At 50.2% G+C, this 12,881-nt stretch overlaps 1 protein-coding gene across 1 annotated transcript in view; it reads right to left on the bottom strand.

The window, feature by feature from the left end:
• The window catches only part of Rgs9 (regulator of G protein signaling 9), a 65,938-nt gene that overhangs the window by 28,365 nt on the left and 24,692 nt on the right, over nt 1-12,881 (bottom strand). Inside the window, exon 9 of the mRNA XM_076870448.2 lies at nt 7,989-8,051. Coding sequence (XP_076726563.1) covers nt 7,989-8,051 — 63 coding nt within the window. The remainder of the gene's footprint in view (nt 1-7,988; nt 8,052-12,881) is intronic.

Here is a 12,881-nt window from a genome sequence, read left to right as displayed (position 1 = left end):
TGTCATTAAATCATTCCAGTTCAAATACCCATCTGAAAAATAAAAACCCTTCCCCAAGAGAAAACTGTCCGACTTTTCTTAAAATGTAGGATTTCCCCATTGCCACATCTTTCACCCTATTCTATGCAAACGCTGGAGGACAAGATCAAGGACGAGACTCGGCCAGGGAAGGAGTATCATCTACCACTGTAATTTTATGAGGCTCTTCTAAATCCAAGATGAATTAAAGACTAAGTTTGGGGTTGGCCTCGATCTTCTGTAGAACCATCTGGAAAGTGGGAGATAAAGAAGGGAAACCTTCCCTCCCACTGAGACACAAAAGGAGGGAGAAAGAAAGACTGGCAAGGATCTTGAGTGTGTTTCTTTTGTCCCAGGGGAGACTTCTGAATGAAAGGTGAGATCCAGTCTCTCCAGTCATAACAATCTGATCAACGACCCTAAGTTTAAAAAAAAACAAAACAAACAAACAAAAAAAAAAAAAGGTTTATTGCCAAAACTAAAGCACACAATTAAGAACCCAGTGTCTGTTGACAGCTGAGCCCCAGAGTTGAGCTGCCAAAGCAAGTTCAGGCTGGGCAAGGGCTGCAAGGTGTCCTCTCTCCAGACTTTTTGAGCTAAGGCAGAGAAAGAAGGGCTTGCCTTAGAAACCCCTGGAAACCACGATAATCTGTCTCCAGCTAAAACACATCACCTCCTACAACCCCAGAGGGACAGGCTCCCGGGGCTCCATTTCTGTGCTCCACATGAGGTTGGGTACGGTGGGTGGTCATTTCAGTCTTGGCCTTCCCACATGTGGTCGTGTCCTCGGCCTGCTTAGTGCCCACTTCAAGCTGAACCTCTTCATTCCAGGCGGCTGCCATCCATGCCACTGAACCAAACCCAATCTTCACTTGGAACAGAGTCCGGGGTGGATGCACCTTTTCCTTGGCCAGTTAGCCAAAGCAGCACTGGTTCATGAGCCCATTGACAAGGGATGAGGGCCGGCCCACGGTGGAAAGCCATGTTCTCATCTCTCCTGCCTAATCCAGCTGGGTTCCACTCCGCTTTTATAGATGCACTTCATAGGAAATCTTTTTCTTCCATGGGGGCTGGGGGGGGGGGTGAGTGGGTAGGGAAAGCTATCTCAGAAAAGGAAAGCTCGGGTAGGTGTCTGATTCTCACACATCCTGACCTTCTTCACAGCACCATGACAATTTCAATCATGTATTTATTTGTATGACTCTCTTTTTTAAAAAAACTATCACCATTAAGGGCCTAGAGTCCATGGCTATCTTCCCTTGAAAAATGTCCAGTGCAGGGTAGATGCTCCACAAATATCAAATAAATGATGACTTCAGCACAGTTGGAGGCCTAGAAAACCGAGGATTTTCTCTAAGCTTTTCCACTCAAAAATTTGAAAACGCTCCCCCAAATGATCTAAATATTTTAGCGACCACACTTATCATACACTTCCATTCTCTCTCAATACAAGGCGCTCTTTTAGAAGACGTGAATTTCAGGTAGGAGAAGGGCCAGCGAGAACTAGCTATCAAGTCTGATACAATCAGATCTTTCTATTAGAGTCTGGCAGAAACGGATTACTCGAATAGTATCTAACGATCTACGACCTCTGCTCAAAGGGGAAGCGGGATGTTTGCATAATACGACTAGCAAATACTGCAAAGCAATTTATACAACTCTGAGTTTTTATAAAGCTCAAGGGAGGCAGATTTTTTATACAGATTTTCTGCTAAGAAAAGCAAAGGCTATCCGAGGTTGTGGGTAACTTCCTCAACATCTTCTGATCAGTAATTGGCTGAGCCATGATTCAAACCCAGCTCTGCCCTTGGCAAACCTGAGGATGGATCTGTGAGAAACACAAAATCAGGGAGCCCATGAGCTCTCCCACCTAGCCTGCTCTCTTCACCAATTTCTTCTTTGCCCTGAAGCTGAGAATGCTGCAGAATGGAATGAGTGTCCAGTCATTTAATTTAAAAAAAAAGAAAGCAAGAGCCCCAACCACATGATGACACAAACACAGGAAACGCTCTTTAAATGACACTAATGATGGTAAAGATCAATATCATGCGAGGCACATGCTCCACAGCCAGGGGCATAAACACCCTCCTTCAAAGAGCCCAGCTCCACAAACTTCCTGTCCAAGCACCTGGAGCCCAGGACTCCCGAGTAGACAGACGCAGAGGGAAGGGGCCGGGTCCTGGTGTTCTTGCAAGCCATAGCCACAAGCACCGCATTTCCCTTCCACCTCTCCTGGTTCTCCTTTGGCCTCATGTATTTATTTGCTTCTGGGGCCATTAATCCCAGTCTTCAGTTTTTAAAATTTTTATATTTTCATTGACTTTACTTGCCTCTATTATCTCCTTAGGAATCTACTTCTGTGGTGTGGTTTGCTGTATGTTTTCTGGTTTCCAGAACTACCAGCTGTCTTTTGGGAATCAGATTCTCTCATGCAGGTTGAGAAGCTCTTATACCACAGCCTGGGGCCAGTAGGGTTTCAGGTTTCAAATTTTTTTCTCAGATGTTGGAATATTTACAGGTACATAATGAGATATCTTGGGGATGGGACCCAAGTCTAAACACAAAATGCATTTATGTTTTATATGCATCTTGTACACTTGCCCGAAGGTAATTTTATACAATATTTCTAACAATTTTATGAAGAAGACAGTCACAGTGGCGCATACCTGTGATCCCAGCAGCTTGGGAGGCAGAGGTGGAGGATCAGAAGTTCAAAGCCAGCCTCGGTAACTTACTGAGGCCCTAAGGTCAGTGAGACCCTGTCTCTCAATTAAAAAGGCTAGGGATGTGGCTCAGTGGTTAAGCACCTCAGGGTTCAATCCCCAGTTCCAAAATAATAGTAATAATAATTTTGGGCAGAAACAAAGTTTTATGATATGAATCATCATGTTGGTGGTTTCAGGGTTAAGAGGATTTCAGATTTTTGATTAGGGATGCTCCAATTATGACAGGATTCTTTTGGATCTGAGGCTGCTTCATCTATACTTTAGATGGTCCATGTGAACCTTAGCTTTTTTTCTACCTTTAAAAATAGCTGTTCATGGGGTCTTCCTCCAGATTGGCACGTGGGTATCTCTACCCAGGGAAAGGGGTGGCGGGACAATGCAGGGCAAAGGTTCTGAACTTTTCCTTTTGGGAGGGAAGGTACCAGGGATTGAACTCAGGGACACTCAACCATTGAGCCGCACCCCCAGCCCTATTTTGTATTTTATTTAGAGACAGGGTCTCACTGAGTTGCTTAGCACCTCCCTATGCTAAGGCTGGCTTTGAACTTGTGATCCTCCTGCCTCAGCCTCCAGAGCCACTGGGATTACAGGCGCGTACCATGCCTGGCCCAAGTGGTTCTGGACTTTTCTAAAAGATGGAGAGACAATGTTATCTGTAAGATGAGGAATGGCTCAGGAAAGAATCTTGGGGTCAAATGTTAAAATTCTGGCTCTACCACGTATTGGATTGGCTATGTCACCCCAGATGAATTAGTTAGCATCCAAGAGCCTCTGATTTCTCATTTTTAAGAGGAAGATAGAAGAAAAAAGGTAATTCAGTGAGGTAATATACATAGGTAACTGGCTAACTGCTGAGACCCAACATGCAGTGGTTAATCACACACATGGTATGGCGTAAGCCTCATTATAAGATAAGATTACAAGATGCTCAGGCTATGGTTGGGACATACTTCCATTTAAAAAGTTATCATTGTTCATCTGGAATTCGAGTTTCACTGGGAATCCTCTGTTTTTATTTGCTAAATCTTGTAAGCCTACTCTCAATATTATTATTACTTAGCCAAAGGTCATAAGAAACATCATTTTAAAGTGAAGTTATTAAAAACGCACCCACCTACCTGCAATTCTATGCAATTCAAAAAAACCACCTCCTGATGAAATAGGAAGATGCAAACATTTTTCCATCTAGAATTTCGCATCAACCCCCTCCTTTTTTAAAAGTCCCCCCACCCCACCCTGCACTGAGGCCCTTTCTTTACTCCACGGGGAAGAGATACACTTTGCCACACTAAGAATATTCTGCTGAAGGAATCTTGGAGTGCTCCGCATTCCTGGAATTCTAACAACTTAATATATTTCACTTGCAGAGTTTCCCAAATAGGGACACATCTAGACTTGTTTACACAGCTCTGGGGCCAAAGCCAGGATGGAGGTTGTGGACCACTGTCACAGGGCAAGAGGGATCAGGGCCGTGCCTGAGAGGCCCTGAGGCCCCTGTCAGATAAGAGCCAGGGAGCGTCTGGGAGGAGGAGGCCAGGCAGACGTCCTCACAGAACCAAGGGCAAGATGAAAAGAACCTGAGGAATGGACAGCACTGACCGCAGAGAGGGGGACAGAAGCTGCAAACAAGGAAATCCAGAAAAGGAAGTCGTTAATGTAAAGCAGACAGGAAAAGGGCAGAGAGACTGCTGTTCCGGAAGTGAGGATCCCAGGTTGCTGTCATCTGAAGCAAATCCCACCCTGCAAGGTACTTCCTGATCAGGTGGAGACAGAATTTAAATCACAGTGTGCAGGGCCCGGTGCAGAAGGAAGACGCGGGGCCCCTTCTCCAGAAAAAAAACAGGAGAAATTTTAAGACAGTGATGGATATTAAATCATGCAAGGCCCTCCTGTGTGGGGCCTTGGATGAGGGTACAAGTCACTGGCCTGTGGAGTGGCCCTGGGTGCAAGACTTAGGCCTGAGCTGTAAAAACTGGAAAGATCTAAATTGGAATCCTGACTGCGCCACCTTTGGCAAAGGGCTAAATCTCTCGGTTGCAGTTTTGTCATATGAAAAATGAAGCTGCCATTACCTCCCGTCATGGGCTTAATGAAATCTAGCAAAGCTTCAGAAGGCCACACAGTGGGCATTACAAAGCAGCAGGCAGGACACGCAGCGGGCTCTGCAGGGCTGTCAGCTGAGGGTCACATCCGGGCTTCATGGTTTTCTCTTCTCTCCAACAGGGATGCCCCAACGTTCTGTCCCTCCTAGGATGGACGTGAATCTTCCCTAGCCAGCGAGCCGACAGCAAACAACTGTCCCCAGAGTTGCTCTTTTTCCAACGCGTGGTCACAAAAGGGGCCACAAGAAGAAAGCAATTTGTCCCCACTGGTGTGAGCACTAGGGGGGCTTTGCCCCCTGAGGCTCCAGGCTGAGTGCTCTGCAGTATTCATATTTCTTCCTTTTACTCAAAGCCTCTTGTGCACATCTACGTAACCACCCTGTGCTCAGCGGTCGGTGACTAGAGCAGGCAGAGAGGTTGAAATTGGAATGCACCCCCTCCCTCCAGTCGACGTGGGAGTAAGCGAAGGTAGGAGGACAGACAGGAAAATGGCTAAGCACAGCCTCCCGGGTGGGGTCAAAGGTTGACAGGACCCCATAAATCATCTCCCTCGTAACCCAGCGCCCGTTCTGGTAATCACGGCTACTGTCTGTGAAGCATGTCGGTTCCCATTCTGGACACTTCACATGAATGATCCTGTCCGATCCCCTGAGGAAGGAACTATAGTTGTCCCCATGTGACAGACGAGGAAACTGAGGCTTGGAACAGCTCCAGAGCTCGCCCAAGACCACCCAGGCAGCGCGAGGCAGCGCTGGTCCTTCCAGCTGACCTGACCCTCAGCACTCAGTGCTGCCCCTGGTTGCTAGAAGACAGTGAGAACCCTGTCAGAGGAGCCCTTCCTGGGGAGGGTCAGGAGGAAGGGCACATCACTGCCAAAGCCTGGCCTCCAATCAGGGTCCTTACCATGGGGCCAAATCCTCTCTGAAATAAAGGGGGAGTGGGGAGCTGCACACCCCATCGTCTCAAGGGGTCAGAACTGAGGAGAGGCTCATGACCAGGTCCTCCCAGGGCTGGGCAGCCTTGCCAACCAGAGGCCATCAGCCTGACACAACGGGTCACCAGGGGCCCTGGACGCCTGCCGGCCTAGCGGCCTCTTTCTTGTGCTTGATGGGGTTTGCCTGTATCCAATCGTTCATTCTCAGAAGTCACCTTTCTCCTCTAACCAGCTCAGGTGCCATGTACAAAATGCAAAACCTCTGCCCTCCCAGAGCTCTGGGGAGTCTGCACTCTCAGGCGCCCTCTCCTCTCAGGGCAGATAAGCCCTGGGGACAGGGACACTCGGATGGTGAGAAAGGAGGCCGGCCCCCGCCCCATGCCCTGCACAGCCAGGTCTGACGGACAGGCTGGTGGCTGAGGGAGGCCGAGGGGTCAGCTTGCATGAGAAGCAGGCGCCTGCTCTTCTCACTAGTCCACAGCAGCCCGTGTGCACAGACGGAGGAGGAGAGCTGCAGGGAGAGAGAGAGGGAGAGGTGTGAGCCGCAGGGGAGGCGCTGCTGCTGCTGGAGCCCACCATGAGCACACACTCAGCCTCACACCCTCTGGGCCTTGGCTCTGGGCTGGAGGCACCGCCAGCCGCTGGCAGGAAATGGGTTTGAGAGCCAGAGGCTCCCTCCCTCCTGCACCACCAGGGAGGACATGACCCTCAGGGGTCGCCCCGACCACAGCACCCCAGATAGAGCAGCTCAGTTCCGGGGTCCTCCCCCCCATACCCCGCTACACTCGCAGCAGAGCCTCAGTCATAGACATGTGCCCCCCCCCACTGTCCCCATGCCCCACCCATGTCAGAGCCAGTGACGTGCTTTCTTCCTCCGCCCTCCCCATCCTCCCCAGGAAAGAGGTTTCCAGAGCAGCCCGTTAGCCACACAAAAAAGGCAAATCCTCCACCCGTTTCTGTGTTTCACTGGCTGATTCTGTTTCCATGGCAACCGAGCCTACAAGGCCTCAGCAGTGATCTGCTATCTGACAAGGGGAACAAGGAGAGGCTGCCGTGGGAACGGCGGCGCTGGGGGAAGGCTGACAGCCCCACGTGGGGATCAAAGAAGGGTCACTCTGACTTGTGGACAAGGGACCTAACAAGTCCCCCGGTGACACTCTCTAGAAACCCCAAGTCCCTCTCCGCATGTCCCAGAGCTGCCTCAGCACTGCTCTCCTGCGCCTTTCTCTTCCCCTCCCACGGCCGCCTTCCTAGCCCAGCAAGCCCTCCAGCCCTGCGCTCAGGCTGCAAGGCACAAGCCTGCAGATGACGCTGCACTGAAGAGGGGCCTGCCCCTGGCCACCAGAGACACACTGGACGGAAAGCCATGAAACCACCCAAGACAAATTTAAACGGGTTTTAGGCTGGCTGGCAGAGGTCAGCGGCTCCCGCCTGGGCCGCTCTGACCCCCGCCCCAGGGACACTGGGCAATGTGTAGAGGCATTTTTGATTGTCGGGTCTGGGAATGTGGGTCCAGTAGAGGCATGGAGTCACTGGCATTTAGTGCACAGAGGTTAGAGATGCCGCTAAACATCCTACGCTACACAGAATGCCCCCTCCCAGGGAATTATCTGACCCAAAATGCCAACAGTGACATGGTTTCAACAATATACAAACTATGCTTCTTTTAATTACAAATATTATATATATATATATACTTGAAATCGGCCACCCATTACAAATAAAAAGTTGAGAGTCTTTGGAAGATCCCCACTAGGATATGAAACAAACTGTGACATTCTAGTCCCGTGGACTACGGTTTAAATCTAAAGTTGATTCAGGGGTTTTGAGCCTGGAGGTTACTCAGTGTTTGCAAAATGTCTGCCTGTGCCTCTTTGGGCAGGGTTGCTCATGACTCTCATCAGATTCTCAAAGGGGAAAGTAACTCACAGAAGACTGAAAGCCAGTCATCTAGATGCCATCTGCTCTGGCCCACACTCTGCACCCTCTCCCCTCTCCAAGTGTCACCTCCCTTTACCCAGGACCCTGGCCATGGCCTCCCCTCTCCCTGGACCCTGATGCCACAGAGACGTGTGCTCCTCTCCATGGCAGTCTCAAAGGGAAGATGGCACTGCCCACACAGGTAGGAAGGGACATGTGGGCACCTTCTCTGCCTCAGAGCCTGGCCTAGGTCCCACCCACAATGCAGAAAAAACGTACCTGGTTTACCTTGACTTCATTTGGATCGGTCACTCGGTCCAGGCCATAGTCCAGCACGTCGTTCATTCCTGGCTGAATGGAATAAAAACAATGAAAGAATCACTACAGGAAGTCCCCAGTTTCCGATTAAATTCTGGGTCTTGACCAAGCTGCCAAGCGAGAGACTGAGCTGAGAAGGGCTCGTGGCAGAGTGCACGGGGAGACATGAGGGAGTGTGAACCCTTCCGGTGAGCGAGAGAGCTTCCTGCACCCACAGCATCCCCAGAACCTAAGAGAATAGGAGGGAAGGATGCATGGGCAGATGGTTGGATCAATAGAAGGACTGGTGAACAGACGGATGGCCTCTCCAGCACCATAGTGGGATGGATAGATGGATAAAAGGATGGATGGATGGGTGGATAGATGGATGGAAGGATGGATGGATGAATGGATGGAAGGGTGAATGGATGGGTGGTTACACAGACAGATGAGTGGGTGGATGAGTGGACAGATGGGTGGGTGGATGGGTAGATGGTTGGATAGGTAACCATCAAGCTCAGGCACAGTTCATTGGGATCAATACGTGGAACTCCTGACTCCTTCCACTGTACCCCTTCCCCACAGTCTAGTTTCTGCCTCGGCTGGGTAGGACAGTGGTAGCACAGCAGTGCTTTGGAAGAGTCCAAGCTTCAATCAGGCACCTCTGGGTTCCTATCCTAATTCTGCTGCTTCCCAGCTGTGCCAAAAATCTTGGAAACCACTTCTCCCTGCACTCACTGACTCATCCGAGAAACAGAGACAATGCCTCCTACCTGGAAGTTCTCATGAGGACTTAGCAAGGTGGGATGTGACACTGTCAGCAGAGGGCTACTGTCATTGAGCAAGGGACCGTATTCATTATAAGATCCTGTATGTAAAGAGGTGGCCCAAAGCTGGGTCAGCAATCTTTGCCAGATCCCTTTTCCACCAGCTCACCCAACTCCCCAGCCAATCTCACTTGGCCTCTCCCAACTCCCTGAGGCCAGCAATCTAGGTGGTCACTTCTCTGCAGGTTTGGGGAAGACCCACCAAGTGCTGAGCACCTGTTATTAACCAGGCTGGCTACACTGAAGCAGAGGGTTGGAAGTGACTGAGCTTCTTCTCCTTCTGATTCAGCCTCATCTAGGATGGAGACCATTTTTAGCTTGGGGTAGGGCTGCCAGACGAAAAACGAGGAGGCCCAGTTAATTTCAGATAAACAGCAAATGATTCAAGTCCCATTATGTTTACACTGACTGTGTATCTATACCAAAAATAGCAAAGAGATTTTCATAGGAAATACATTTTGATGTAAAATATATTTTATATAAAAATTATTCGTTGTTTATCTGAAATTCAAATTGAACCGTACACCCTGTGTTTAACTTCCTAAATCTGGCAGTCTAGCTCAGCAGGCGACCGTGGAGGCAAATACTGGGCCGAGAGCCTAGGCAAAATAAAGAGCGAGGAAGCAAAGAAACAGAACACGGGCGCGGAGCAGGACAGGGAAGGGGAGCCCCCATCCTTGCCCTGGCTGTTACTGGGGACCTCCATCAACAAACAGTCATGAGGCACTTCCTATGTGCTGGACGCCGTGTCCAGCCCTGGGGAGCTGGTGAATGGATGTGTCCCCCTGGTTTGGGGGGGCATCCTCAGAAGGCAAGTCAAGCCACTTCCAGTCTTGAGGGATAGAAGCCACTCAGCAATTAATCACCCCAAAACAAATTACAGTTGTGACAAGTGGCATGAAGGGACAATACAGAGGTGTAAACTGGCCCTCACTGGTATCTAGCGTAGCACGGAGAGGAAAGTGGAGAGTGTGGCCATCCAAAAAAACATCCTTGCCTGAAATCGGTTCTAGGAATCACCCCCTTCATCTGGAATGCGCTGCTGGGTGACCCTCAACAGCCTGGGTTGGGCAGCCGTGAACTGTCAGACCTGCTGCCACCTCTGGACTTTCTTACTCAGCCAGCGGATCCAGAACCAGCCCCCTTCAGCTTCCCTCACCAGTTCTACTAGACATCCAGCCGCCTTCCTTTGGCTGTCCTGCTGCCCCAGCTCCTGCCCTTCTTAGCCTCTCTGTGGGCAGCAGCCCCGCTAAGTCTTATATGTCCCTGCTGTGGTCCCACCCAGAACCCTGCTTCCAAACCCCCCAGGGGGCTGCCTTTCTGCCTCTGCTGGTTTGGGAGACTCCGAGGCTCATGCATTCACTCACTCACTCATTCATTCTTCAGTTGTTAGAGCTGACTCAGTGTCAAGAAATCAGGACAACTGATGTGCCCCTGCAGCCTGCAGATAAGGAGGCACACAGACACCTTCTGCCCTGGTGCCACATGCACGAAGGACTCCAGAGACATGTGAGGGAGCCTTCCCTGCTTCAACCAGAAGTGTGAACACCGAGGTTTGCCGCCCCAGCTACATCCCTTGGGCATGAACAAAATTTGCTAAATGCCTGGGGATCGCATTAGGGAAGGGCCTTTTGCATTTTTCGACCATTGCTTTGTGAGCATCCGAGTTGATGTGCACTTCATGGTGACCCTCTACCATGTCACTCTTGGCCCTTCCTCAGTTTCATCTCCTTCGTCACTGTATTTCTGAAAACATTTTGATGCGTGGGAGAGAAAGGCTAAATTATTTAATAAACAAAATAAAATAGGGGGCCGGGTGTGGTGGCACACACCTGTCATCTGGCAGCTCAGGAGGCTGAGGCAGGAGGACGGTGAGTTCAAAGCCAGCCTCAGCAAAAGCGAGGTGCTAAGCAACTCAGGGAGACCCTGTCTCTAAATAAAATACCAAATAGGGGTAGGGATGTGGCTCAGTGGTTGAGTGCCCCTGAGTTCAATCCCTGGTACCAAAAATAAAAATAAAAATAAAACAGGGAATGAAGCTGGAACAGGGAGAGAATTTTAGGATCAAAGATTTGAGAAGGCTGCCGCAAGCTTCTCTTTCCTTGAACGTCACTCCCACGGAGAGGTGTTCCCTAACCCCAATCTGCTGCAGGGCCCCTGCCTCCTACGAGCTGCCACGGTGTTCTGTACATTACTCACTCATTTATATAATAGTTTCAGTCTTTGTCTCTCTGCCAGACTGTAGTAAGTTCCTCGAGGTCGCAGGCCGTGGCTCACAATTCAGATATCCCCACCACCTCGTAAGCATCTGGCAGAGAGTGGACATGCACAAAGTATGTGCTATTTTCTCAAAGATCAGGACCAGAGTATATGGAGTGTTCCATGCTGTTTTCGTTATACAACATGGTCTGCCGGATCAATTTTTTAGGTCATCAAAGGGCCTTTGAAAACATCAGGTTAATAGCTTCATAATGTTTTGTCATCATCATCATCAACAACATGTTGGCACTGCCTTACTTTACTTTGCCTTCTCCCTCAAGGGGTACTTAGCTTATTGGAAAATGGAAGCCAGACATCCCCTTCCCTGGAAGGCAAGTGTCTGGGTATGTGGTTGAAACAAGGGCCAGTTTGCTTGATATTCACACAGGTGACCACTTGATCAAGGCCACACACCACCAGAAAGCAGCCTCTGTCCACAAACCAGTCCTGAGTGACAGACTAGCCTCAAGACCCAGGTGGCACCACAAAGATGCAGGGAAGACTCAGAGTGACCACCTGCAGGAACCATTTACACTCCTCTCTGCACCATGCTCATCTCCGTCCTCTGCTCCATCCAAGTCAAAAACAAAAGAGAAACAGGGTTTTTTCTTTACAACAGGATGCTGACTCACAGGTGGCATTTGGGCTCCGAATGGGAACTGGGATCAGACTCCTCAACTACCATCTCCCAGGTCTGCCACTGGCCTCTTGCCAAGGATGCTGTTTCTGACGAAGCATCCGACAGACCTTCCTTCCCCTTCCCTTAAATCAGTCACCCCTGGCTGTGCCTGCTGGGCACTGGGGTCTCATCTCTGGAAGAGGGCTACCTAAAGGTGTGATGGCAACTTGGAGTTTGGGCTCCTTGAGCTGAGAGAGAAGGGCACGTGGGGTTCTCCTTGCCCAGGAGCAGCCTGGGGGGTTTTGCCACCCCACAGAGGTGGAGGCACACCCAGCACTGAGCAGACCGAACTCAGCCTTGACTTCTTCATCTGCGTAATGGAGTAACGACACCTCCCACTGGACAGCTCCGCGGCCTGTTGTGATTGAGACAACCTGTGCCAGCAGCTGCGTACATGTACACAGCAGGTGCTTGATGATGTGGCTCTTGGGTGCCCAGCACCTCAATCCTTTCCTGGCACACAGAATCAGGGCCCAGTGAGGGCTTCCCAGATTCATGAACAAATGAACAAGTTCATTGACTGCGGCCGCGTCACGCTCTACAACAGGTGGCTACAGTTGGTCCACAGAAAGCCTGTTCACCCTCCACAGAGCCAAATGCTTAGTCTGCTGTGACTGGCTTTTGTCCCACTGAACTGATGCTTGTTTGGGTCTCCTGGAGACAGTCTTGACAGACTCTAGGCTCCCTGGCTCCTCAGAAGGATTGCTCCATTCTGGGCTGAGATGCTCCTCAGACTGAAAACTGTCCACTCCCTGCAGGCCAATGAGAGGTGGAGCCTGTTTTAAACGAGTCGAGGAGGGAAGCCCCGGATGCAGTCCTGCCACATCCTTGACTACTGGTCCAGTTTCAACCCAGGGGAGCAGCACTGAGGGAGGCGACCAGATACGAAGAGCAGTTTGCATCTTAGGTGTTTTAGGACTGCTCCAAGTACATCAGAGCTGCACTCTGAAGTTGGGTCTATTAAAGAGAAGGCAGGCCTATGTGACCCCAGGCACCATGCTTCTTGAAGCAGCAGCGACCCAGGCAGTATTCCCATGACCAAGGAAGTTACGAAACACCAAAACGCACAAACATGGCATGTGACATTGTCATGGGAGGCAAAGGGGCACCTAAGACCAA

Source organism: Callospermophilus lateralis, chromosome 11 (assembly GCF_048772815.1).
Source record: "Callospermophilus lateralis isolate mCalLat2 chromosome 11, mCalLat2.hap1, whole genome shotgun sequence".
NCBI classification, from domain to species: Eukaryota; Metazoa; Chordata; class Mammalia; order Rodentia; family Sciuridae; genus Callospermophilus; species Callospermophilus lateralis.
Note: the sequence above shows the minus strand (reverse complement) of the source record. Positions and strands in the feature narration are given on the sequence as shown.